At 51.4% G+C, this 26907-nt stretch overlaps 1 protein-coding gene across 1 annotated transcript; it reads right to left on the bottom strand.

Moving 5' to 3' along the window:
* Window positions 1–1973: 1973 nt before the first annotated feature.
* ARHGEF16 (Rho guanine nucleotide exchange factor 16) lies at window positions 1974–25836 on the bottom strand. The gene is made up of 14 exons (XM_014605795.3): window positions 25199–25836; window positions 22198–22249; window positions 21327–21499; window positions 19206–19262; window positions 18465–18625; window positions 14279–14431; window positions 13424–13553; window positions 12410–12484; window positions 11818–11910; window positions 10921–11072; window positions 7390–7599; window positions 5872–5945; window positions 3439–3540; window positions 1974–2752 (listed from the first exon to the last, which is right to left on the bottom strand). The coding sequence occupies exons 1-14, from the start codon at window positions 25757–25759 to the stop codon at window positions 2613–2615; spliced, it is 2133 nt and encodes a 710-aa protein (XP_014461281.2). The 5' UTR covers window positions 25760–25836; the 3' UTR covers window positions 1974–2612.
* Between the last annotated feature and the right edge of the window lie 1071 nt (window positions 25837–26907).

Below are 26907 nucleotides of genomic sequence, written 5' to 3'. Positions count from 1 at the left end.
TCCCAGCCAACCCACAAACCCAATCTTGCCCTTGGGAAATCTTTGATAAGGCAGCCCTACCCCCAGCCCCATTCTTTCTCCTGCTTAGTCTTGTTCTTAAAAATAAAAGTAACCAGGCTGGAAAACTAAGCCAGATCTTCCATCCATTGCTGGCTGCAGAGGGATGATTGTGGCCTCAACTTCATTTCAACCTAGAAACTCAACACAGTGCGCTGAAATACCCTGCCTTGTCACTGGAGATCAGCCATCCAGAGCATTGAAGCCACACAAAAAGGGAATCGCATTGGTCTATGCTTTCAGCCTCAGATGAAGGAAGGCAACTGTAAACCAACTTATTCTTTGGTGGGAAAAATTGAACATTAGACATATAATCCCCATTCTTGCCTTAATAAAGACACAAAGAGTCTTTACAAATGTCTCTTTCCTGTAAACATCTATCCTGTGCAGTGGCCGAGATTTTTATTCACTTACTGCAGAGTTCAGAAAAACCTTTATGGGCTCTGCTATGAGAGAGACACTCTTTTAGCAAAGACAAAGCAACCCATCCTCCAGCTGCCTGGCACACAGGGTTCACATATTGTTAGCTACTCTGTAGAAGAATTACCTCCAGTTGCCCATTTTCACACCTCCATCTGGACCCAACATTAAACAAACAGCTGAATGACAAAAAGGAACAATTCAGGAAAAAGGAAAAATAAAAGGGGGAGCAAGAAACCTTGTGTAAGATGCAGGGCATAAATTGTAAGACTATCACAGAGAGCAAGGCCTTTCCCAGGGCTCACAAATAACTCCTGGACACAAACACAAAATTCTGGTTACTAGACAGTGGACATTCATGTTTGAAAATGTCAAAACTCCCTCTGTGCTCACAAAGGTCAAGAGGCTGTACAGAGGCCGCCCTGTTATACCACTCGTCATCGTTGTTGGGTGACTCCCACTGTCATAATATATCTTCCTATGCTGGCTGCCTCACTGCACTTGATGGAGACTTTATAGTCAGCCCTCTGGGCACAGCTCATCACTCCTGCTCTCTCTGACTTTAATCACCTGTCTGGAACACGATGGAAAAAGAAATCCCCCTTCTGGCCAAAAACCCGAGCTGCATTCAGTGCAGAGTACCTGCCTAGCCTGCAGCGGGGCTTGGGGGAATCCTGGCTCCTAGCACAGCTGACACAAATGGGAGATAACAAATGACAATGGGGCAGTTCAGTCTTTCAGTGACTCCAAACTCTTCTGGTCACTGACCTCTGACATGCCACACACCTCCCAGATCAGCCACAGGACTGGCTTCAATGGCACTTGCAGCAGAGTGAGCCAGACCCAGGCACCAGAGATGCTGCCTAATTACGCAGAGAGGAAGCAAGTGGGCTTGTCAAGACCCTCTCCTTCCCCAGCTCTCAATACCTGCATAGGCAGTGACCCATAGCATTGGTGGGCTAGGTTAGCAGCACGCTCTAAGAACGCTGAGGGAATCCCAACATGAGGCATGCCCTGGCAAGGAGGCAGCCCAGCTACCCTTCAAACACTCTCCAGATCCATCCATGCAACCATGGATAACTGGAAAAGCCAGCAACAGCCATGACTGGAAAAGCCTTGGAGCCATCCCCTGGCCTAGTCTTGCCCTTGCTGCATACCACCCCTAGCTTGGCTGGACACCCACATGGCAGCAGCAATAGGAAATTGCAGCACAAGCCACTCAGAGGAAAGGCAGGAGTCAGTGTTCTTGCACCTTCTCCCAGATTCAGGGAACCCAGAGGCTGGAAGTTGGGACAGACTTGGTGCAAACCTCATGATTACCAAGAGCTCACCTGCTTTGGCTAAAACCTGGAAGCAGCACTCAGGAAAAAGCTTGTATTTGGGAAATGCTGCAAACCTGGTTGGTTTTGTACTACAGCTTCTCTGTAGAGAGCACCTGCTACTCATCCACCGGAGGAGAGAGAGAGCTTGAATCATTAACAAAGCCAAAATCTGCGTACATATCTGCTGACATATCTGCTTTATGCATATTTATTTATAAAAACCAACTTGCAAACACATTCCCCACCATCCCGCCAATGCAAGGAAGCCCTATATGCGACAGCTGCAAATTCACCTTGGCTGTGTGTGTCCCCGGCATGCATTAGTCCCAGGGCTAAAGGCAGGAGACAATGGCACAGAGAATACAAGTGAACCAGTGACAGTGATGGGCAAACAGTACAAAAGCTCCAGCCTGAGTGGGCTGTATAAATTTCTCTGGGAAGCTCAATGCTTCAAAGCAAGGAGCACAATTTCTAGCAGCAAACTCCAATCGATTCTTACAGGTTTGGCTAGCTGTAATGGAGGGGTCAAACTAGGTTGGATGACATGAAACCATCCCTGTCCCAGTCCAAAGCCCTCACAGATAGGTCACATCCAAGACATGGACATGTAACTTGTGTCACTGCACAGCACTGGCATGGCAAGAAGGGGAACCAGTTTTCTCTGAAGAGCAGCAGCCTGAAGGGAAGTCAGGGGAGCTGGCAGGCGTGTGCTCCTGGCCTTCCCTCCAGCATGGTCTATGGCCCTGCCAGCTCATAGGGCCGTGGCTCAGAGCCTTATAAATCCTCACAGGAACACCTGTTGTGGCCGGCGACCTATACGTCTGTCTCTATGCGCAGCCGCTCCAGGCGGCGGACGTTGCGCTCCACGGCACTGCGATCGGTGATCTGCTGTGCACACGACTGGGGGAACCAGCCTTTCTCGCCGTCTCGAAGCCTCTCACCCAAGTACCAGCCTGAAGGAAGGAGCAGAGTATTCTGTGAGATGGGAAAGGACTGCACCCAGCCAGGGAGCACATGCTGCACCTGCTGCCACCCTTGTCCACAGAGCATGAGCCAGCCAGGAAATCTCCCACATCAGGCAAGCATTCTGCACTCTGATTGCATTTGTACCTGGAGCATGCACTTACCCAAAAGGAACGTAAACACAGCTCAACTGCTGCTGGTGCCACCTGGGCAAAGCTTTTTATACCTTCAGAACATCTTACACCTCTACGAGGAACCTTGAAATGGAGAGGCCTAAGCCAGCTGCCCCAATCGCAAAGCAGAATTGTTACGGCTATGCTTCCTGCTCCTGCCTCTGAGCAGCTGTGCTAGGCACTGTTGGAGCCAGATCGCTGGATTACCGGACTGTGGACCGGACACATTCTGGGACTGGAGGGTGTCACAGGAGAGTTCCTGATGGGCATGGACAGTAGCTAACATGCTACAGGGACACTACAGGGAGCTCTGAGCCCATAAGCGATCCTGTGGTTTCGCTTCTCTAAGACATGTAGGGTGTTAGCTCTAGTGCTGGGCTTCCTTGTCTGTAACCTTGAAAGCCTCCTACCTGGATCAGACCCCACTCCAGAGCTCGGCTCCCAGGCCTCTGCTTTAGCACCCAGCCCATGCTTCCCACTCTTTGGGCTCCCACATGACTTACCATCTTCTCCACCCAGCACCAAGACAACATCTCCCTGCTGCAGCGAAATTTCATCCGTCTGTTTAGCCAAGCGTGCCCTGATTATCTCCACCTGGCTCAGATCTGAGGGAGAAGAGAGACACACACCACAATTGCTGGCTAAAAAGGAACTATGGAATAGAAGTGATAAAATGTTGGAAAATGCAACAGCCCACTGGAAACCACAGCCAGGCCTTGTGATTAGACCTGAGAGAAGGCTCAGCCCGGGAGGACAAGCCCTGCTGCAATGGGGATCGTGTAGGTGGACTTCTCTAGAGCCCAGTCAGGTTTGGTAACAAGAAGCCACTTGAGTCCAGCTCCCAGCAACCAGCATCAAGACACTGCTCACCCCACCTGCACCCCTCTGGTCCCCCTGTCCCTCCCAGTCTGTGGACCCTCCAATCCTCTATTTCTCTCATGCTGTTGTCCCTACTTATGGGACAGCCTCTGCTCTTCTCCTGAACCTGCTTACACCCACATTGCTACAGAAATCCCTCCTATCCTGCTCCCTCTGTGTTAATGTCTGAGTGGTGTTCCCTGTGCACATTGCTTAAGAAACTCCATGTGCCTCTCTGTGGGTGTGGGTGGCACTACAGACTCCAGAGGGAGTCCTGTGGGACGTGCTGGTTTCAAACAAAAGCCATGCAAGCTTGCAGGGTTTGGGCTTTTGAGTGCTATGGCCACAACCCCAGAACAAAACAACAGAGTGGGCACAAAGCAAACCCCCCTGCGGTCCCAGGGGCTTGGCTTGCCCCAGCCAGCGCTGCCCGCACTTCCATTTGATTTTGTGGGGAGTTTGCTACTAAGGTGGTTTGGGGGCTGGGGTCTTTCTGAAGGTGATTCACAGCATGGCTGTCTCTGGCCATTTTACCATGACTGTGGTCACATTTTGTGCTTATCTGAATGCTTCAGCTTCTGGAATCGAGTGATTCCAGGAGGATTACAGCTTTCATTTAAAAACAGATTCTAGCAACCTGACTTACCCCAACAAACTCAGAGACACAGAGGCCATGGAGGGAAGGAAGGAACCCAAAATGTATTAATTTTAAATCCTAGGATTTTTAAGTCATTCTCAGGACTATTTGGGTGGGGAGGAGAGGAGCCACTGACTATCAACTTCCCTGTACTTGGTGCTGGCAGTGCTAGGTTGATAACACTGCAGTAGTAATTCAGATGCTGAGGATGATTAGCAAAGCATTACGAATGTTTCCAGCTATTCAGGTTAAAATAAAAGTGGCAGAAGCAGCTTAACGCTCCATTTTATCAGCTTTCACATTTTCACTTAGCAAGCATCCCCATTCCCACCCCCCATCTTTGCAGGGCTTGGCAGCACAACAGCACTGGTGTTTACTTCCTGGTTTATTCCCAACCTGAATGGATTTGGGAGACAAGGAATTATATGAGTTAGCAGCTGAGGCGCCAAGGCCAGTAGAGGGAGCATATGTCTCTCCCTCTCCTGCTCTCAGGCCTTCCTAGTGGCAGCTGGGTAAGGGTCCTGCTTTTGTATTTGGTAATGAGGTATTTGGAAAAAAGGGAGCAGTCCTTAAAATACAGCAGTTCCCCTTCCCTTACTGAGCATCCTCATTGCTCTATAATGAGTCGAGAGAGAGTCAGCGAGGTAGTTAGCCTAGTTAGTTGAAGTTAGGTAGAAGGTGGGGCATGGTGGCACCTTAGAGCAGTGCTTCTCAACCTGCTTAGACTTGTGGCACTCCTCAATAGACCTGAGGTGCCCCATGAAAATGCCAGCTCTGAGCTTTCATTTGTTTTTTGACTACAGAAAAAACACCAGAGAAAGTCTTCTGTTGCAAAGAAGAGGTCAGAAATTTTGTAACGCTACAAACAGCTACGTGAAAGCACTCGAGTTCATCTTGTGACTCCTGTTTGCACATCTTGTGGTACCCTGTGGCACCCTTCAAAGGATCACAAGTTGCCCTGGTTGAGAATCGCTGCCTTAGAGACTAATTAGTTCAGACAGGCATGAATTTTCATAGGCTACAAACTACTTCATGAGATGCTTAGGCTGTAGCTCACTCTCTCCAAACAAGTTAGTCTATATGGTGCCACCCTGCCTTATCTTCTGCTTTATGACATTACAAGACAATTTGTACCTTCTAGGAGACACTTTCAGAGTCATCTGGGTTCTTCAGGAAAAGTCTGATCTACTCAGGCAAATGCTGGGCTGGTGAGCAGCTGTGCCCTATGGCTTCCCTCACAGAAGAATGACTCCTTCATAGGATACACCTGCATGACACTCTTATCAGATCCCAAAAAATCTCAACCAGAGCCTGTGACCTCAGGAGGGACAGCTTTACAGCCCTTAAGCACAGGATAATGAACAGGCATCAGGCACTAGTTACAGGCAGGATTTAAGACAGTAAAACGCAGTGTCGCAGAGAGGGGGTTTGGTTTCTTTACCTCCTTTGCTGGAAGTGTCATTCTCTGCATTCTCCCTGTGCATCAGTGCAGTGATCCAACGAGCCCGGTCGCTCCTGCCAAAAAGAAAGAGTTGAGGCCTCTTTACATGGTGATACTAGAGTTAGAAAGGCAGCAAGTGACACCTGAGATGCTAGGGAAGCTTCACTGGAAAATATAGTTTTCATCCAAATAAACTTCTCATAGGGAAGGGCTAGTTATGAGGGAACTTTCCTTAGAAAAATCTTCTCCAGCCACAATCCAAATGAGAGGGACCTAGTGTAGGAAAGGCCAGAGCCTGGTGGTCAGGAAGTCACTTGCGATGTCAGAGGCTGAAGCCAAATCCTAGCTCTGCCCAAGTCAGACCAGCACCTCGAAGCTGTGTGCCTCCTACATGACTACCCCAACCGCCAGGCTACGGTCAGTCAGCCTCAACCCTCCTCTCTTCTTGTTCCTCTTTTGTGTGTGTGTGGGCACCCGGGGGAGCAGGGCGCTTCCTAATGTACATGTTTGAAATTTCTTGAGATTTGGAGAGATGGAAAACTTGCTTCTGACCCACCTTCTACTGTAACTGAAGTGCTCAGACACATCATACACAAACGGAAGCAGAGGTTGAGTGCAGCAGGTAAACTCCACTTACCTCCCTACCCCTGCCTGACATGCTCAAAGACCTGTAAAATGCAACTTGAAAGAAAACCCAAACTTTGCAAGATGTATTTGGGAGACAGAGGAAGATTTCATTCTCTCCAGGTTGAAAACAGGAGGGGAAGAAGAGATGCAGCTTTGAAGCAGAAGCTGCATAACATTTTCCTGCAGATTATTGTTACAAATTCATGACAAATAATTGGGCACAAAAGGTAGTAAATGGTGGAGGATGGCTGGTGTTGCAGAACTTAGGGATTTTTTCTAGTTTGGGGACTGTCAACAGGACAGTCACTCTAAAGAGCAGCTTCATTTAAAATAGGACAGGGTGCAGTGTACCAGGACCAGTCCTTCTAGGTTACTGGAGCTCCCCAGAGAAAGGCTGAAGTAGCTTGTAGGGTGTACACCTAGAAAGAAGTGAAAGGGCAAAGTGGGTGCCGTAAGAGAGACTGGGAATTTGACCATGGCAAAAATGGCAGGTACTTATGGCCAGAGATGTCAGGGTTATGGGGGCAAGGAGAAAGGGGAATAAAAATGAAAGCAGCTCAGGAGACAGAGACTCAGTTAAACCAATAGTGCAACAATGCTCCAGGCACCGACCTCCCAGCAGAGCAAGAGCATTTTGCTAGAAGTGAACAGGAAGAGTTAAACCAAGTTTGTTTCTGCGCTGTGTGGGGAAGGGAGGGGCGGAGGGCAATTCCAATTTGTCACGTGCTACCCAACAGATAAAGCCGCATGACGTGTACCACCTGCTTACAGATTTTAAGCATACTTTCCCCCTTTTTCACTGAGAAGCAGCAATCCTTTAAAAGCCACATACGCCCAAAGCAGGAGATGCCCCCAGGCCCATCTGTTTGCTTAGGAGACAGCAGCACTCACAAGGACTCTGCTGACAGCACGATCTCCTCCCGTCTCCCTTCGCTGTTCTTCTTCAGGATCACTCGGAACAAGTGGCCGTTCCACGGGCTACGGGCCGTGCCTCCAGCCCCTGGCTTGCCCGGGGGTGAGGAGGGTGGGTCAGGGCTTTCAATCTTCTCCACCACGACCTGATCCAGCTTGGCATAGTCCATCACAGTGTAGCTCTCTTCACTGCAGTTGACAAAGCACAGCAGAGTTAGCATCTCACAGAACAGCTCGCTCATACACAGAAGCCTCGGCTCTGAAAGAAACTTCCCCCAGCTTTAGGACACCTGGGATGCTCAGCTGTTGGTCCATCAGGCCCGTTCTTCATGAATTTTGGCTCCCACGACCCCCTCCCCCCCCCCAAGACAAAGCAGCTCGGCACAACTGTGCGGCTGACTCAAATGTGCTGCTCCTGTCATTATGGATATGCAAAGTCCTGAAGAGCAAGTCCAGCACACATGAGCAGATAAACAACTCCCCTGCAATGCTGACTACTGGCTGGCTGCAGTTCAGCCCCTAAGCAAGCCACGGATCAGACAGGAAGCTTTTCCCAACCCTGGGACACTCTGATGGGGCTCAGGAGACTGGATTTTACTTCTGTCTTGGTCATTGATCAGCTTTAACTTTGGGAAGCTCCTTTCTCTGCCTCTCTTTCCCCTCCCACCTTGCTCTATTTTGTTGTGGGTGCCACTGCTTTGCTGCAACCCACCATGGCACAGACACATGGGGTTAACTGCATCTTCTGTTACGTGACAGCCTGTCCACAACTGCTGGTTTGACTCCAGCTTTTGGTCTCACTGATACTTGGGGCTTGGGGCAGCCTGCACAAAATTAGTCCACTATGCAACCACCCGCTGCAGCCAGCATGTAAAGGGTGTTCTTGGAGAGCAGTTCGCCCAGGTTATAAGCAGCCATGAGCATGGAGGAGGGTTAAGCTGATTTCAGCAATGGGAAAGCCGAACATGCATTTTTCAGGTCTCTAGGTGATACATCTGTCCGAGGAGGAGCATGGGGAGATAAAAGAAAAATTGGCCTCAGCACATACATTCCTCTGCTGCAGAACACTGCTGGCTGGAAGCATGCAAAAGGAAACATGGTCTATATGAACCCGGAGGAAATTACTAAGTCAGAAGAGCAGTCTCATTACCCAAAGTGACCCTATGGATCCCACTATATGGCTGGGGCAGGGCCTTCACCTTTCACTTATGATAACTGTCTGGCTGGACCTTTCTCCATGACTTGTCTTTCTGGAGTGGTCAATTGCTCAAGCCGTTTTATGTCTGCAAAAAATTTAGCTATGTATTGCCTGGGAATTTTGCAAGCTTCAAGCCCACGTGATCCTTAATGAACTGCAAGAGGCATGGAACAGACAGCTCTCCACCCAATAATTCTTATTCCCTGGCCTCAGCACGTGCACATTTGCAGTTACTTGGGAACAGAAGGTCACTTCACTGGCTCTCTGCACAGAGCAGCAGACTGCGCTATGGCAGGCAATTCCCATGGCAATCTAATCCTTAGCATCCCACGGCAAACAGCGAGAGGACTCCAAATGGAAACAGGCCGTTCCCAAAAGCGGCCCCTCGACACCAAGAAGGCTGTTGAGAAGGAATGAAAGAAGTTTCCAGAATGTGGGGAATTTAATCAATCAGAGCTCGGTGCCAATCTGAATGGGAATATCTGTGACTGAGAGGAAACCATGGAAACAAATGACAGTACGCAATGTTTAAGCAGTAACAGGAAAAAAGCACGTGTTCCAGTGAGAGACAAATGGTACCAAGGACCAGACAGATGGAAAGGGACTTGCATCAGGGAGAACTTTGCAGGGTTCGATGCCAGCACCCAACTCGCCTTGCACCGTGCTCTGGCAGGACAAGTAGTTGTTTTGTGGGAGGGTCAGGAAAAGAAAGTTCTGTTTTTCCAACTTTGCTGATATTGCAAGCTCTGTGGAGTAGGGAATATCTTCGTCTTGTGTCTGTACTGTCTAGCACTAGGAACTCCTGGATGACCTGAGTTATCCCCATGTTGTATACATTGAAAACAAAGCAGGGTGTGCATAGATGCAGCAGTTATAGTGGTATCAGATGAGACTAGTATAAGCTGTCCCAATGCAATCGTGATGCCTGCGTATGTGTGAACTGAACTGTTCTAACTTCTACCCTGAATGACCAGGGCCAAAGTTACAATAGTTTCACTCTGCTTATGCAGCTCTATAACATGTAGACAATAACACGTATACCAGAGTAGCTGATGTGTGCTGCTAATCAACTCCCTCGCCCCTTTTATAACACTAAGCCTACATTTTTCCAGTCTCCCCTTTGTGTTTGGACAGGTAAGTTTTCATTCCCAGCCTCCAGGCTGGAGTCATGCTTCTGTTCTGAATTCCAGAGACCGAGCCTACTGTCTCCCTTCCCTTTCACTCTTGCTGCTGCACACATTGCTGAGGCCTGGTGGGCGTGGGGAAGGGCCAAATGAAATTCTCTCAGCCTCACCCCTGGGACAATGCTGTACAGGCCAGTTCCACAGCTCTGGTTTCTGTACCTCGTGCCAATGCCTCCAAATGAAGAGTCAGTAGTTCTCTGCAACCAGGCCACAGAGATGCGGGGTCCACAAGGTTCTGTCCACGGATCAGATATTTACATGTCCAGCTAATAGGAAAGGTGGAGTTTCACAGCTGTAGGTCAAGCAGGGTCTTGCTCACAAGGCCATGGAGCCTGATGGTTTATTTGTGTTTACCGGAACTGCAGCTGTCAGGGCCAGCTAGCGGGGAATGACTAATTTTGCAATTTTTTTTGTTCAAAACAAAACTACATCCCAACAAAACCCTGGGGAGAGGAGCTAGCCTGGCTGCCTGGGAGGAGGAAAGCCACCTGTTAACCCAGCAAAAGAACACATTTGCCCCCCACCTCACCCCCAAACTATGATGTGCTAACCAGCTCCAGGCCTGGCCTGGGGAACTGTCTCTCCATATGCAAGGGAACTGCTCTGTTTCTGCCAGAGACTAACCATCGCACCCCAGAGTGCTGAGAGGGAGATGGTCTGGTTTGGATTTTTTGCCTTGGTAGACATCAGCCATTGTGTGCGCAGGCTCCTGCGGACACACAAATAAGCTAAATCGCAGGAACTGGAGCCCTGAATGAAATGGGTTAAAGTCACAATGCTTGGCTACACCTGTGTCATGACAGAAACGTGGGGGCACAGTTACACTGTGACAGCTTATACTGGTACTCTGACTGTAATGTTTGTCTATACCTTCACTCCCTAACAAACTCATAACGGCTCAAGACCGAGGACCAAGATGCAAACACTTCAAACTGCCATTTTTTCAGCTTACCTGATCTGCTAGGATCCCAGCTTTGCAAAGCCAGATGTACTGACTGGAAGGTAAAGTTGCCTTCAGGTAACACACCCCTGCACTACTGGGCAAGCTACTGCAGAAGTCATGGCGGAGTAACTGATACAGACACAAATTCACAGGGTAACATGAGCTGACCTCAGAACCCTCTTTACCTCTTCTTCTTGGTTATGATCAGGACATCGTTGAACAGGAAGAGGTAGCAGTTGACCCGGCCTTTGCGGAAGATCCCAACTTCCTCTCCATGGAACAGGGCAAGCTCCCCTCTCTTCAGCAACCACCGGGAGGCAGAAATCAGTGGGAATGGCTGCAAAGAGACCAGAAGGGTCACTTCAAATCAATGCTCACGTGCTGACAAAAAGACCGAAACTGCAGCTTTCTAAAAGAAGAAAAAGTCTGGCATGATGCCCAAAGGTCCAGTTTTGCCTGTGAAAGGATCACTAACAAGTGATGCTCAGACCAGATACTTCAAAGTGTCCCTCACCTAGCAGCTCCTGCAGACACAATGCCCTGGAGTGATGGATGGGGCCAGGAGCTGGACTTCTGAAAATGTGCCCTCTTGTATGGAAGTAGTGGAGCAAGAGATAACCATCTTCACTACAGGACACCATCCCAGCTCACACACAGGGCCCACCAGCAGCACTTCCCTTGCTCCTCCCAAAGGAAAGGAAGGAATAATAGGAAAATCCCTTGAGGTGGCAGGCACTCAGTGTGAGTACTCCTACCCTCTGGGTCCCATCTCCCAGCCAATGAGAGTCATGGTGCACACAGCTGACTGCTAGCCAAGCAGCTTTCTTGTAGAGAAACGGTTCGCACAAGTGAAAGAGTTCCCATCCTGAACTACAGCACCAATAAGATCCTAAAACTAGGGACAGATTTACTGTGGGAGTTTGGTGTCCATTTGCTTGGGCATTTCAGCAATCCCAGCAGGCACCTCTCTGCTTTGGGAAGTGCCCCAATACCCGTGTGTACTCAGTCCTAAAAGGGCCGTCTTCACTGTGAAGCAGGCCAGGCTGAGCCTTGGGGTGCTTCCAGCTAACAGGGCTCCTCACCTTGATCTTCCCGAACTCCAGCTGTGTCTGCAGGGTGTACATCTGCTCAGTCCGTTCCATGGTATGGGCTCCTTCATTGCAGCTCTTAACCAGCTGTAAGCAGAGTCAGAAAGCATGAGCTGCAGCTCCCAGGCTTGCACTCTACATCAGATGCAGTTGTGGCCAGAAAGCATCAGACCTGGTGGACAACCTGGAGTTCTCCAAAGCCATCGAGTCCATGTGTTGGTTTTGTGACCATGGCATTAGAGAACTCCAGCCCATCCACTGTGATTGATGCTGGGATCTGATGTGGATCCTGCTGCATTCAAGATACACAACAGATTTAACCCAGGGTCTGGAAAAGGAATTGGTTTGCACCTCATGCCATTGTACACAACTGATCACCTACAGTGCAGCTGAGGAGCCATGGCGATGTGAACTGAGCTAGTGCATCTGAGGCAAAACATACTGGAAAGGAAAGAGCAACTTGCATCCATCTATTTTCCTTTTCTGTCCTGGGATCTGCCTATTGGCAACTCAAAGTGTTGTACTACCCCAGTGCAAAGCACCTATCATCCACTACTGGATGTGCATAGATGATTCAGTGCCTCACCTTACTGATGGCTCTCAGGGCTTGGGTGGCAGTTTCGTACGTCGTGCTGTATGGGTTGGTTTTCTGGCAGACAGTCTAAAAGGTAGAGAGAGAACAGTACTGAAAGGGTCCTTACAGCAGATAGGGCAATGTCACATTGCAAATGCTTTGCTGGGAGCACCTGGAACCAATACCCCAAGACCAGGAACACAGAATGCTTGCACAACTAGGATGCACAACTAGGAAGAGCAATCAATTTGCTATTGGAGGCCTCTTTTTCATTTGGCATTTCAATAGACACCATATACTTGCCCCTTTAGGACCTTAGAGGAGGAAGAGACACTTGTGCATTCACATCCCTGGGCAGGTAGTAGCAGTTTAGGACAAAGTAAACCTCACCCTTCCTTCCATTCATGGACTTTGCTGGGTTGGCGAGTCACTGAATGGGACTGAACAGCTGACAAGGGCCTCTCAAATGCTGCTGTCTTGGAAATGTTAGGCTTCACTTCCTGGTGCATTTTGCTGCTAGCTCAGGCGCAGCTCATGGCTGTCCCCTACACTGCCCAGAGATCACTGCCCTGTTCTTTTTCTGGTACTCAGCAGAACCTCTTGGTTACACAAACAGTTTCTAGACAAAATCTTTTGCTCCACCCTCCCATGTGTGTAAGGATGGGGCATGAAAAAGCAAAGCAGGAGCCAAAAGGAGAGAGACAGCCATAGGGGTCTGAGGTGCTGTACACCCCTCAGCGTCATTTCATGGCAGACAAAACAGCTGGTGGCTATGTCTGGGAATTCAAGGGAGCAGGGAATGGAGCCAACCAGCTTTGGGGTTTGAGTTCAAGTTCAGGACAAAGGCTCAAGTACAAGACAGGAAAACCTGACCTCCCGCTGCTATAACCGGCAGCCCAAGAATGCAGGTAGCAAACCCCAAGGGCTCTGCTGTCCTAGATGACAGAAGGGGCAGCAAACAGTTCCTCTCTTCTTAGATACTCTTTGAAACGCACATGGGAACACCACTGGCCAGCTCTGACTTACCTCCATCAACAAGGGAAGGCGTGTTACTCTCTGCATGGGAAGGATGAGGAAGGAGATCATGGGCAGACCACCACATTCTGGTTTCCTTTCAATCTGTTTCAACGCCTCTTTAAATGCAGGACTTGTGGCTCTGAAACAATATAAGAATCCACAATTAGGACTTGTGCTTGGACTATAGAGACCTTCCAGGAAGAAAGTCTCTGCCATGTTCCCAGATCAAATAGACTGCAGGGTTTCAAGGAGCTGGTTATAGCACACAGAGCCTTAGTCACATTTAGGGCACATGTTTGGCTTAGAGGAGGGCAAGATTAGATTTCCTCTAAGCTTAAGGAAATAGGTATAATAGACAGTTCTGGTTCTCCTCAAATACATCTGAATGGGTGGCAGGACCATGGTACAAGCCAGGAAAAAGTCACTTTGAAAAACAGATGACTCATAGAGGTGCCCTGAGGACTGCTGCTCCACCTCTGTGAGCCTCCTGATCAAAGAAGAGACGAAGTTACATCACAGCATTTTCCCCTCCAGATTTCAAACATTTGTGGTTTATGGCACCCTCCTCACACTCACCTATATCCCACCCCGCACAAACCGAGCAATGCTAAACAATCTGGGGATCCCCAACCAGCAGTGGGTATCACAGTCATCTGCCTTCCATTGGAGCATCTTGCACTGAAATCTGGAGAGGACAAATGGCTTCCTTGAGGAAGAGGAGGCATTTGAGCTACAGGAGAATCAGGTGTGTGCAAATACATGCCAACTGCACTATAACTGCAGTAGGTTGGCACCTCCGTAGCTCAGTCTGAGGACTCTGGACTGGTGGAAGAATTGCAGCTGCAGGCCTTCAATGGGACTCACAGCAGCTTCTGTAGTGTCCTCTGCTGGTAGACCTCATTGGAGCAGTAGATGACGTAGGGGTGGAAGTGCTGCAGTGCATGCTTTTCCATGATGTCACTGATTTCAGAGATCAGGATGTGTTCCTGGTACCGTTTCTCTAGGTCCTCAAAAAAACTGCCAAGGAAAAAACATCGGAAGGTGTTGAGCTGGAAGAGTTACCTGGTGGGCCTGCATCCAGAGGTGCTCTCTCACCCAGTTCCCTTAGAGGCCTCCCACAGAGGTTTGTGTTTCTCCCTGGATTCATATCCCCACTGCTAATTGCAGAAGCTTTCCATTCAATGCACTCCCCTACTACTCAGGGACTGGAGCACCCCCTGCCAGGGGCCTTAGCCTTTCCCAGAGTGCACCACCTCTTGCTCAAAGCTCAGCTCCCAAATGCAACCAGCTGATGCTACAACATCTGGTGCAGAAACCAAGAATCAGCTGCAGGGCAGTGAGACGAGCAGCAAGTTTTCTCTGGGACAGGCCTCTGTTTCCAGCTTCTGACAACTGCAACTGACCTCTAGCCTAGCGCAGACCCTAGCAGGGGCATGGCAATGGGAGGGAATGCCTTATTGTATCACAGCTATTCAGGGGAAGCTCCCCATGTATCTACCCGACCATTGCCACACCAGATCTATTATTCTGGAGCCTAGAGACACTCTGGCATGATGCCCCTGCATCAGGAGCTAAGCTGGGAAGAACTAGTCTGCAGTAGTCCACTGCTGTCCATTTCCTTGCAGAGACAAAGTGCTAATTCTGTCAAGCTAGGGTAAGTCTGCCTTGTGCTTCGAGGGTAGCTGAAAATCCCACCCACCTGCCCACTGGCTAGCAGAAAAGCCACTCTCCTGGTGGCATGCATGGATGTGGATGCTTCCATGTGACCAGGCTCCCAGCAAGTTGCTAGAGCAACTTGGGTGTGAAGTTTGCACAGCCCAGTCTCTAAGGTCCAACCCTGCTCTCACATTATCAGAGAGCTGCCTCTGGCTCATGGCCCAGCCTCACTGCAGGATTTCCTCATTCACCTCTGCACCCTGGGCTGTCTCCAAAGCTCAGCCAGAGAGTGGTTGAAAACAGAAACTGAATCTTCCCTCGGCAGGAACCCCAGAAGCAACTCCTATCACAGAGAGCCACCAGGAACCTTGAGGCAACAGCAGGCCAGCTGCTCTGATCCTCCTTACCACATTGTCACGATGGTGCAGCTCCTGGCAAACTCATGCAGCCACCACCCAAGGCAAACACAGCCCGCAACCACGAGAGACTGCGCAGGGGCCTCAATCAAAGAGCAAACAGATGGGGAGGAAGGTGCAGTAAGCCAAGGGGCAACTCTCCCTTCTTTCCTGCTCGGCAACTGTCCCTAGCATCTAGCTCTTCCTCGCAGCCTCTCCCCTACACCCACGCCTACAGTCACAGAGAAAGGAAACTTCCCAGGGAGGAATTCAGAGCCTCTGGCCCAGTGGAGAAGGGCAATCCCAGGACATTGTGCCATGGGACAGCTGACAGCACAGTGCTCCAAAGGCCTTTCCAGCAATCAATAAGGAAGGGGACCAATGACGCAAAACAAAAGTGCTGAAAACGGACACAAACCATAAGCCCACACAGCACAAGCCAGCTCAGCATGACCCTGTGGCCTGGTATGACCATACCCCACACCCTAAACACACCTTGACTGCCTTTGCAGAGTCCAGAAAGGGGCACTTAGGTCACAAGTGAGAGGTGAAATGAGGAGCTTAAACATCAGCATTTGAAATTACCCTGCAGGAATAACTCACGGTCCTAAATTAGACCTCACTTTGGAGGAGCAATATTTAAAAGACAAAGAGAAAGGTCCAGGGAAAATTATCTGTGTATACCAAGCAAGCTCCTCAGAATGAACCCCATGGGACCAGGAGGGAAGCTGGCTAAGAGAGGGCACTCCCTGTAATAGGGCTGGCTGGTCATTTTGCTGCACCAGAATAATGAAAAGCGTTGGTTCATGCCCTTAGGGTTGTTGAAAGCAGGGGTTTGTTGCCAACAGGCCTTGTTATGCTGAAGCTGCTCTGCATTACTTAAGCTTCAGTAGGCAAACAGGCCCCCAGCCACAATGTCTGGAGTTCCCCCTATCCACTTGCAAATTGTGAGCTCAGGAACCATTTGAGCCATGCCACATACCCATGACTTCCTCCAGCTCCTGGCAGGCACAAAGCTGCACCTGAGGCTAACGGTTGATAACTGGGATGTGATTCCCTGCTGGGTGTATTCATGTCCTCCCTGGCAGGGGGAGGTCTGTCTGATCACACTTGAGTGTGTTAGTTCAGATCTCTGCAGACCTAGGAGCTCTCTCACTGCCAGGGGCACTGCAAGGAAGGGACGCTTTGCAACAGGCCAGAAAAGAGAGAGCCCCAAGCCAAGAGTCCCAGTGGCACGCATCATGTTCAAAATGGTCAGTACTGGCTCCACAGGGAGAAGACCACCAGCAAAAGGCTCCTGAGCAGCTCTTGGAAAAGGCCAAGCTCCAGCTGACGGGGTGATGGATTTCCTTCTTCCCTGCTGGACGAATTCTGGGATTGCAATGGCCAGCCTAAAGTGCATCTGGGGGCAGCTTAGCACCCCCATTCTCAGTGGGATAGGGGCATAGGAGCTAGCCACCCAGCATGGCACTGGGAGAGCTAGGCAAGGAGGGGGACAAAACAGCATTTGACCAACTCAAGCCTTCTCCAGGTCCTATGTGGTGACAGAAAGGACCTGCCGCGAGGGCACCTACTAGCAGTGCTGTTATTTGAACTGCCTACTGCTCAGGAATCCAAAACACCCACATGATAAATTATTGTAATGTCACTTGCCTTTAAACCTGCCCCAAATCACCCCTGAAATCAGCAGACCAACTCCACTCCACTGTGGGGGAACCCAAAGCTACGTGGCCAGCGACAGCGCTGGGGTCAGAACTGGGATGCTGCTCAGCCTGCCCCCATCCCACAGCTACCAGGCTCAGTGATCTGCTCCAGGAGCTTTCCTGTCTGCTTCCCGCTGAAACGCTCTCCTCCTCTCTGACCGCCACGTGCCCCAGCCCTGCCCTCCCGCAGAGCGCTGCCAGTCAGACAGCAGAGCCATTGGCTCTTTGGGGCAGCAAGCCCAGAGAACACCCTCTCCCCGGCTCCAAGACCGGGGGTGGCTTTCTTTATGCTTCTCACCGGCCCACTTTGCTAACAGCCGCCACGCTCTGGGTTCAGCACTCAGCCAAAGTTTACTTCCCTCCCAAGCAGAAAAGCCTGGGCTTGCACTGCTGGTCTGAGGTGCAGCAGTTTCTTTTTCAGCTTTTCTCATTTGCAAGCTAAAGAACACCACTCAGGGCAAGCCAGGGCCTGCTGGGAAGGTTCATGGTGACCTCTGCTCCTCCATGGTGCAAGTGGAGTCATGTCAGAGCATGACCTGGGATATACCGGGGAGGTGATGACAAGACCCACCCATGCCCGCTCCAAAGGGCTGAAGCGATGGAGGGAGGAGACTCCTGGCACAACAGGACTTTTGAAAGGCATGTGAACAAGAATGAGGAGGAAGGCAGGGTAAATCAAGACCAGGTTTACCAGCACTGCTTTCCAGCTCAGTCCAAGGACTGAGCCAGATTGCCTAGCACAGGAGAGCAGCAGCGCCACAAGGCCTTGTGAATGCTCCCCCCCACCTGCTCAGTGAAGGTTACACTCTTCAGCCCAGAGCAGGTCTCCCCAGTCTGTATCCTGATGGGAACACTGGCAGCACCAGAGTAAGCACAGACTGTGGTAGCCATATGCCAATGTGCTCAGGCGGCCCCTGTGCCTTCATACCATTTGGGCAAGCAGGAAGGAGAAGGATACACAGCAGAGTTGATAGGAACCTCTGACACTCACCCCAAAGGGCTGCTGCTGTTTGCCCAGATGCCTCCCACAGCTGTCCTTTCCACAAGCAATCAGGGATTTCTTTGAAACAGAGAGGATCCCTTACCAGAACACCTCACCCAGGGACAGACAGGGTCCGCCAGCTCACACCTTGTATATGATCCAAAAAAGAAGGGACAGATCTGGTGCAGGAGCTAGTGAGACATGTCCTCTGATCTATGCTATACAGGAGCTCAGACCACATGGCTAGGGTTGGTTCCCCTTCAGATCAGCCCTGGGGAGCCCTGACTAGCCTCCTTCTCCCCCACCAGGATTACCTCTTGCTGATGTTCAGAATATCCCCGATGTTGGAGAAGAGGTGGTGGTGCTGGGTCTGTGTCATTGTCTCCTTCAGCTCCTCAGACCTCATAAAGTGGCAAACCAGGATGCTGAGGCTGTGCATGTATGAATACTCAGAGGTGATGATCTCGAAGATGGCCTGCAGGGCAGGGCAGCACAGACAAATGGCACGTAAGGTCCGAAACATCTCAGCCACAAGTTGTGCAGACAAAGTGAGCTAAGACAGCCTGCCATGCGTGGCCCCTCTATGCATGCTGAAGTGAAGGGAGTTGGGATTCCCAGCTCTTCCTTGCCAGAGGAGTCTCTGAGCCATTCGCCTCCATGCAGGATAAGTTAAATCCTCAAGGCAACCTGTCCCTATCTCAGGACTTTTCTTTAGCTGGTGCAAGGTTAGCTGATGACTCCAGTCCTGTTCCTTTATGCCAAGCACCCACAGTACAAGTAAAACCATCCCATGCCACTTGCATGTTGCCTAGCCCACTACTTTGTCTCAGCCTATGAGACAGAGGGTGCTAACCAGGTGTCCCTGTTGGTACTGAGGCAGCTGCAAGCTTGCCATGGCACCATGGCAGGAAAGTCATAGTCACTGGTGTTTCAAATGCAGCACCTGTCCCCAGTGATCAGCTCCCTGACTCACCCACTGGTACAGACAGCACCCCTGAGAACCTCTTTCTAAGCCCAGGTCCCAACCAACTACTATCCCAGGGGCCCCGCTTTACCTCCTGCCTTTTGCGCTCTGCAGGGCTTATTTTGTCGAGGATGTCCATTTCCTGCACCTGGGTGACAGAGAACAGTCACGATGAGCACAAACAACTGCACTTTACCCAGCACCACGCTCCTCACTTGCAACCAGCACTGTCTGAGGCTTCCTACAGGGACTCCCTGGCCCATGGTGTCTGGTGATGCAGGAGCCAACGTGTCAGACCAGATGCCCAGCCTGCCAACCTACTTCCTGGATGGGGTCGGGCAGCCAAGGAAAGTGGCCCAGCCATGGAGAATAACTGCAGCCCAAGCCCTAGGGTCCCATGTTCCAAGCCGCAAGCGAGTCATTCTTAGTTATAGCTACAGATGAAAATCCATAGCTATTTTCTACCATTGCAGCCGTGATGACCAAAAGGTTGTCTAGAGGATGCTGGCAGATGAGACATCAGGAAAGAAACAAATAGGAATCCATGGCATTGAGAAGTGAAGTCCTTTCTCTATGGTCTTGTGAGGCCTGTGACCGATCTAATTACCCCCTATGCAGGGTGTTAAAAGCTTTACAATTCACGTGAGTGCAAGCAGGTAGCTGTTCATCTTCCTCTCTGGACTCAGTGGGAATCACACCAGCTCAAACCCAGCTTTCACGCAAATGCAAACAGCACTAGTCAAACCCTGCTAATCCCATGAGAGGGCAACAACCAGCGAGAACATCCCAAAGAGCTCCAAGAGAGGAGACCTTCAACCCCAACACATTCACCCCCTGCAGCAACTAAGCCAACAGCTTGGTTATATATTATTAATACACTGCCCTGAATAAGTCCCTGCTGTCTGAGCATTTCCTGTCTCCATGTCCAGGACAGTTAGTCCCAGCCATACCCTATATTCAGTGCCGTGACCTGCGGGAGATTTTAAGACCATAGATTCATAGATGTTAGGGTCAGAAGGGACCTCAATAGATCATCGAGTCCGACCCCCTGCATAAGCAGGAAAGAGCGCTGGGTCTAGATGACCCCAGCTAGATACTCATCTAACCTCCTCTTGAAGACCCCCAGGGTAGGGGAGAGCACCACCTCCCTTGGGAGCCCGTTCCAGACCTTGGCCACTCGAACTGTGAAGAAGTTCTTCCTAATGTCCAATCTAAATCTGCTCTCTGCTAGCTTGTGGCCATTGTTTCTTGTAACCCCCGGGGGCGCCTTGGTGAATAAATACTCACCAATTCCCTTCTGTGCCCCCGTGATGAACTTATAGGCAGCCACAAGGTCGCCTCTCAACCTTCTCTTGCGGAGGCTGAAAAGGTCCAGTTTCTCTAGTCTCTCCTCGTAGGGCTTGGTCTGCAGGCCCTTGGCCATACGAGTTGCCCTTCTCTGGACCCTCTCCAGGTTATCTGCATCCTTCTTGAAGTGCGGCGCCCAGAATTGCACGCAGTACTCCAACTGCGGTCTGACCAGCGCCCTATAGAGGGGAAGTATCACCTCCTTGGACCTATTCGTCATGCATCTGCTGATGCACGATAAAGTGCCATTGGCTTTCCTGATGGCTTCGTCACACTGCGGGCTCATGTTCATCTTGGAGTCCACTAGGACTCCAAGATCCCTTTCCACCTCTGTGCCACCCAGCAGGTCAGGCTGTAGGTGTGCTGGACATTTTTCCTCCCTAGGTGCAGCACTTTGCATTTCTCCTTGTTGAACTGCATCCTGTTGTTTTCTGCCCACTTGTCCAACCTGTCCAGGTCTGCCTGCAGCTGTTCCCTGCCCTCCGGTGTGTCCACTTCTCCCCATAGCTTTGTGTCATCTGCAAACTTGGACAGAGTACATTTGACTCCCTCGTCCAAGTCACTGATGAAGACATTAAAGAGTATCGGTCCAAGGACCGAGCCCTGTGGGACCCCACTGCCCACACCCTTCCAGGTCGAGACCGACCCATCCACCACGAGGGGAGAAAAAATTCAGAAGCCAACCAACAGACAAAGAAACGGGCTTGGTTGGAGCATTAGAGGCACGCCTGCTGTCTTTCCACAGAGCTGGAAGGCTCAACTTCACAACAAAGTAGAACAAAGGCACAAGTGAGATAAGACACCCAAAACACCCCTTCCCAGACCTCCTGCTGGCTGCCATGGGCCCAGGGCACCTGCTGCCTACCTCAGGTAGCTGGCTCCAAGTTATCTGGGCAGGTCGATAGCTCTTCACCACAATGGCAGCATCAGGAGTGGGTTGCTCCTCTGGGGTGGGTTCCTCTTCAAGCAAGTCATCGTCTGACTCATGAGGGATGGAGTTCAACCCTCGCTCACGGATCTCCTGGTACAGCCGGGGGTCTGGGGACAGTGGATGAGGCAGGGAATGACAAGCAGACTGTGAGAAATCCCCATTCCCCCTGAAGCCCACTGCCCTCCCCCAGGTCTGTTGAAGAGGGAGGGGAGGCTGAAGAGTTGGGGCTCCTGCTGCGCTCCCAAGCCCCTTGCATTTGATAGCCTTTGCAATGCCCCCAGGGCAAGACTCTGCTTAGGCAGAGCAGGATCCATGGTTGGGCATGGAGGTGCACTGGTGTGCTGCAGAGAGGGGTGACACATCAGTGCTGAATGTGACATGGTCAGACCAGGGGCCCTGCCAATGAAGCTGTGCCCTCAGGGCTCTATAGGGAGGGAACAAAATGGGCAGCGTTTACACTGGAGACACTGTACAGGCCTAGCAGCTCCACTGAACAGACCTGGTTGGGAGCCTCAGAATCAGGCTCAGTCGTGTTGCATCGAGGCTGCTTTGATCAAACAGAAGCTTGTTGTTGCATCAGACTGCACGTTGCCTCTAGCCATTATTACCCCTAGACAAAGCATCCCACATGGCCTGCAGACCCTTCCACCCCCCACACACCTGTTGGCCCCCTTGCTGGTAGGAAGCACCTGGAAATTCCTCTGACCCAACACCCAGGGTGGAACTGCCACTGAGGCGGCAGCGGGGCATCAGTCAAAGAACGCGTCTAAAGCTTTTATTATCCAGGATAAGCAGAACCACTCACCATCCTTGAAGGAGCCTCCATGCCTCTGCATCCGTCTCTTCCCAAAGGTTTTCTGCAGGACAGAGACACAGTGAGTGCAAGACACAGGATGGCAGACAAGGGGCCTCGGCCCTCCCCTTGGTGGCTCACTGCTTCCTTTGTCCTCAGTCCTTATCCCCATCAGGCCAGCTCCTGACCAACAAGCCCTGATGTGAGGGTACTTGGGGCCAAAGGGCCAAGCAAGCAGTGGCTGAGCAGCAAATTGCCCCTGCCCTGAAGAGTTCACACCTCACCAGCCCCAACCAACACGGGGCATGGGGAGAGGCTGGACACAGGGACAGAGTCAACTCCATGACAGCAAGCGGTACAGAATGAACGGCCACAGTGGAGGCGAAGGGAAGGGATGGGATGGAGGGGGTCAGGCCAGGGAGATGAGTGTGAGGAGCAAGGGTGAAGTGATTTTACAATTATGAAAATGAGTAAAAATGAACTGCACCAACCATTTCTCCTTGAGCTGTAATGGAAAAAGAATTCAAGACAAAAGATATACATACTTGTGTACAGAGCTTGGCTTTCTTGAGGCCTCTAGTTACCTTATTTGTGGTCAGAACAACCTTACAATTATTCCAACGTTTATTTTTTCACCGAGACTCACCTTCCTCTTGCTCTTATCCTATTGCAGGGGTGGGCAAAATACAGCCTGCGGGCCAGATCTAGTTTGCCAAGAGATTTTATAGAGCCCTTGGCAGATCCCTTGGCTCCACCCAACCCAGGCGTGGGAGGCAGCCCGAGCCATGATGCATGCGGCCAGTCCCACCACCCATGGGCATGCAGAAGGGCTGGAGCAGTGCGACAGCCAGACTCGTCTTTGCACCTCCCCCAGCAGCAGCTCCTTCGGGCTGCCGTTGGCAGTGTCGCTACCACCACTGGACCCAGCCCCACTGCCTGGGCACCTCAGCCATTTTGCCCTGAACCCACCGCTGATGGTGCTGGAAAGAGCAGGTGGGGTCTCAATGGAGACCATCCTGGGACCCCTACAGGCAGTGCGCGCTTGGTCGGGCAGATGGGATGGGGCTGCAAGTGGGCAGGGAGTAGCCTCTGGGAGCAGAACGGGCAGGTGGGGCCAGGACTGGGGGGCAGTGGCAGCATGGGGCCATGCTGGGAGCAGATCACAGCTCTGCCCTGCCTGCTCACAGACCCATCCCATCCACCCAGCCAAGCACGCCCTGCCCACAGGGTTCCCAGACCAGCCTTCATGAAGAACACACCTGCCCACTCCATCCAGTGCCCCTGGATTGGTATAGTAATCAACCACTCAGGTAGTTTTGACGAGCTTTTGCAGGCTGGGCGGGGGGAGATGGGGGCAGTTCCGACCCAGACAGGTAAGACAAGGGTGCGGGCCCAGCCTGCAACAGCTCATCAAAACTCCCTAAGTGGCCCTCCAGCCCAAATAATTGCCCACCCCCGTCCTAGCGCATGTATGAGTCACATCTGTACATAGCCTGTGTTAAAGCCATTTCAGTCATTTCTGGAATAGCTCCGCTCATCTTGAAAAGTCTAAATGTTATCTCAGAGGATGCAAGCCTGAGACCCAATCCTGACAAAAAGTGTATGATTGAGGTGGTTCTTGAGAACAGCAGCATCAACTCTGGTGGGGTGGTGAATTGGCTAAGGGGCTGAATGACACTGATCCTCCCATTGCTGTAGTCAGAAAGCACATCCCACCTTTCTGAACACACTGGTGTGCTTGGTGACCAATGACCCCGCTCAGCCCTACTACCAGCGGGGCGGGGTCGTCACAGGTACACTAAGTGAAAAATGATTCAGGACAAATAATACACGAGCCACAAGGCTCAGATGCATCTGTGAGCCAGCCAAGGACTCACTGCAGGACATGAGCTAATGCAAACAACAGATCAGCTTTTTCACAGCAGGCTAGCTCAAGAAGCAAATCAGTCATGTGCAGGTTGTTTCTTCCCTGCATTCTAACATCAGGCAAGTTTAGTCACTAATGCAGACCTTTAGGAGTTATACTTTCATTCTCCATAAGCCCGCTTAGGCAGATCGAGTTGGATCTCCCCTCCGCGCTGTCCAACAGTAGAGGGGGAGGCATGGCAGTTCTCCTGAACCCTTCATTTAATCTCAGCTCAGCATACACACAGCAGCCCTTTGGAGGGGGAGGGGAGGAGGGAGCTGCATATTGGAGATGCACCAGAAGCCTGAATTCAGCCTGGGAGTTAAATCAGTTTTTGTGCTCTGGCCTCTTGACCCCATCTGGCCAGACAAGGTCCAGGCTGCAGCAATTAGCACCATCTGCACAGCATGGAGTTCAAGTATTGCTGGAGCTGAGTGTGCTAACAAGACACAGGGTGGGGGAAGGAGGAGTTTCAGAGAGTGCGCGCAAATCCAAAGGCAGGGCTTGGCATCGGACTTGGACTCTCTCTATCATGCAATTACTTTCAAACAACATGTTGGATTGCACATCAGCAGCAGGCTCAGATATGGAGTTTGGGCTGTCCTGAGAGGCCCAGAGATGACTCCAAAGCCCATCCCCATTTTGCACAGCTGCTCATCACAAGTGTACAGGTCAGAAGGCAGGCAGGGGCATCTCCCAGCAGCCTCCACCCGTGGGACAATAGTGGCTGCATGAGCAACAGGGATCATCTGCTCTTCCCTAACCAGTGCGACAATGGCAACTAACCCGCTGGAAATGGGTGGACTAAGAGCAGCTGAGGGCCTTGCACTATTTTAAAACCTCAGTTAACTGGTTTCTCCGGGCAATTCTGTCTACACTGGGAAATTGGCCATTGGAGGAAGCAACTCCCAGTCCCGTAGCACTCCTGCCCCACACAGACGCAAGGTCCCCAGTGGCCAAGGGACTGCCCATTGGCCTTCAGCTTGAGAACGAGTTCCCACAGCTGAAGGAGCCTTCCCATGATCAGCGCCAAGGCTGTTCCCTCAGCCCCACATGGACGTACACCATCAACTGAGGAGGGGAACGGCTGTGTGCACTGGGACCTACCTTGGTCCTGCCTGGGCTCCGTGCTGGCTGCGTGCTGCCCTCCTCCAAGGGCTTCAGGCTGGCGATACTTCTCACAGGCTCAGGCTCCTCACTGCCCCCCTGCACCTTCATGGCTGCCCGGTAAGACATGTTCCGCAGATTGCGCTTAAGCATGCCCCCGGCATCGAATTCCACCTCATCCAGGGAGATGCTGGGGGCCGACATCCGTTTGGGGTCGCATCGAGGCATCTCCCTGTTCGGTGGGACTGTGGCAAAGCTCTGGTGGCGAGCTGGGGTCTTGGGCCTGGATGAGATAGCCAGGCTCTTGGGGATCATCTGCTGGGTGCCCACTTTGAGCGCAGCTGGGCTTTCTGTGCTCAGGATGATGCGGCGGGAGTCAGTTGAGGAGGGGGATGGGGATGGGGACGGGGACGGGGACGGGGAAGGCTGGGGTGAGAAAGAGGCATTGTCCATTGCCAGCAGGGATCTGCGGTGCCCAGAGGGGCTGATGTGCAGTTCTGAGCGGAACTTGTGCTCCACGAGAAAGACCTTGTCCTCGCCCTCGGAGCGTCTCTGTGACATGCTGGCACTGCGGGGAGCCGGGGCCCTGCAGGGTGCGAGCGCTCTCCTCTCTGCCAGAACAGAGACACCGCAGTTCAAGCTGCAAAGACAGGTGTTCATGAGAAACATCTCAGAACCAACCCACAGAGACCTGGGGTGGGCACATGTGGGTCTAATTATCCAAACAGACTTTTTTTAATTAAAAAAAGAAAAGGCAAACAAGCAACGCCTACCCCTCCAGCCTCTGCACGTCCTAGTATCATTTTGGTGCAGGGCAACCAGGGACCAAAGTCCACTCTGAACTGAGTGGACAGGAGAGCACCGACCAACTTCATGGATTCACAAGGGGAAACGTGGCAAAAAGCAAACACTCAGCAAATGAATCAATATGTAGAACGGCAGTCTGGGGATGGGGTGGGGGTCAAAGCAAAGAAACAATACGGCCTCCCAAAACACATCACAGTTACAGTTGCCCATTGGAGACTGCAATCCCGCCCTCCTAGGTCATGTGTGCAAATGACATGAGAGGTAGTCCCAGGCCCAAGGACTGACAAGGCAGAAACCAGGAGAGAAAACCGAGGCAAAGAAGTCAAGCAACTTGCCTAAGGTTACACAGCCGATGAGTGGCAGACCTGGGCTTGGTCTCCAGATCTCCTCAGACCCAGTTGATGTTGGAGACTTCAAAGGAATCTGGAAGTAACAGATGAACCAAGAGTTTAGCAAAGGGAAAATGAAGTCTCCCTGGGTATCTCAGAGCCAAGCCAAGCACTTAGACTATCAGCCTACTAGAATAGACACCATGAGCAGCCTGCATTATCCAAGTGCCAGCAGACAGGCCCTCAGCAATCGATCCCCGACTGAACTCTCTTTGTAAGAGGTCTGCACCCCCGTACTGCAACCGTGTGACAATACAGCAGCACCCAAGTACACACTGGGGGCCGAGGGGCCACTGCAGCACCCGTGTAAGCCTGGAAAGCCCCACTCTGTGCTGCTGAAGCCTGCAGCAGCTCTGGGGAGTCTTCAGCAAAGCGCACAGGCACTGACAAAGGCTGTTTGTTCTCCCATCAAAAGCAGCCTCTGTGAAAAGCCAGGGACACAGTTCCCCAGACACGCATCCTCCTGCAAACAGCACAGCTCCGCCAGGGACCCCATTTCACCATTATTCCCCA

This window comes from Alligator mississippiensis, chromosome 13, assembly GCF_030867095.1.
Source record: "Alligator mississippiensis isolate rAllMis1 chromosome 13, rAllMis1, whole genome shotgun sequence".
Taxonomy (NCBI): domain Eukaryota; kingdom Metazoa; phylum Chordata; order Crocodylia; family Alligatoridae; genus Alligator; species Alligator mississippiensis.
Note: the sequence above shows the minus strand (reverse complement) of the source record. Positions and strands in the feature narration are given on the sequence as shown.

Coding starts and splice junctions, on each gene's coding strand:
- ARHGEF16 (XM_014605795.3), bottom strand. CDS start 25,759: ATGTCACAGAGACGCTCCGAGGGCGAGGACAAGGTCTTTCTCGTGGAG. Junction 14,432..18,464: donor ATTCTGAACATCAGCAAGAG/GTAATCCTGGTG, acceptor TTTCCTTGGCAG/TTTTTTTGAGGACCTAGAGA. Junction 11,073..11,817: donor TGGAGTTCGGGAAGATCAAG/GTGAGGAGCCCT, acceptor GTCTCTTTGCAG/CCATTCCCACTGATTTCTGC.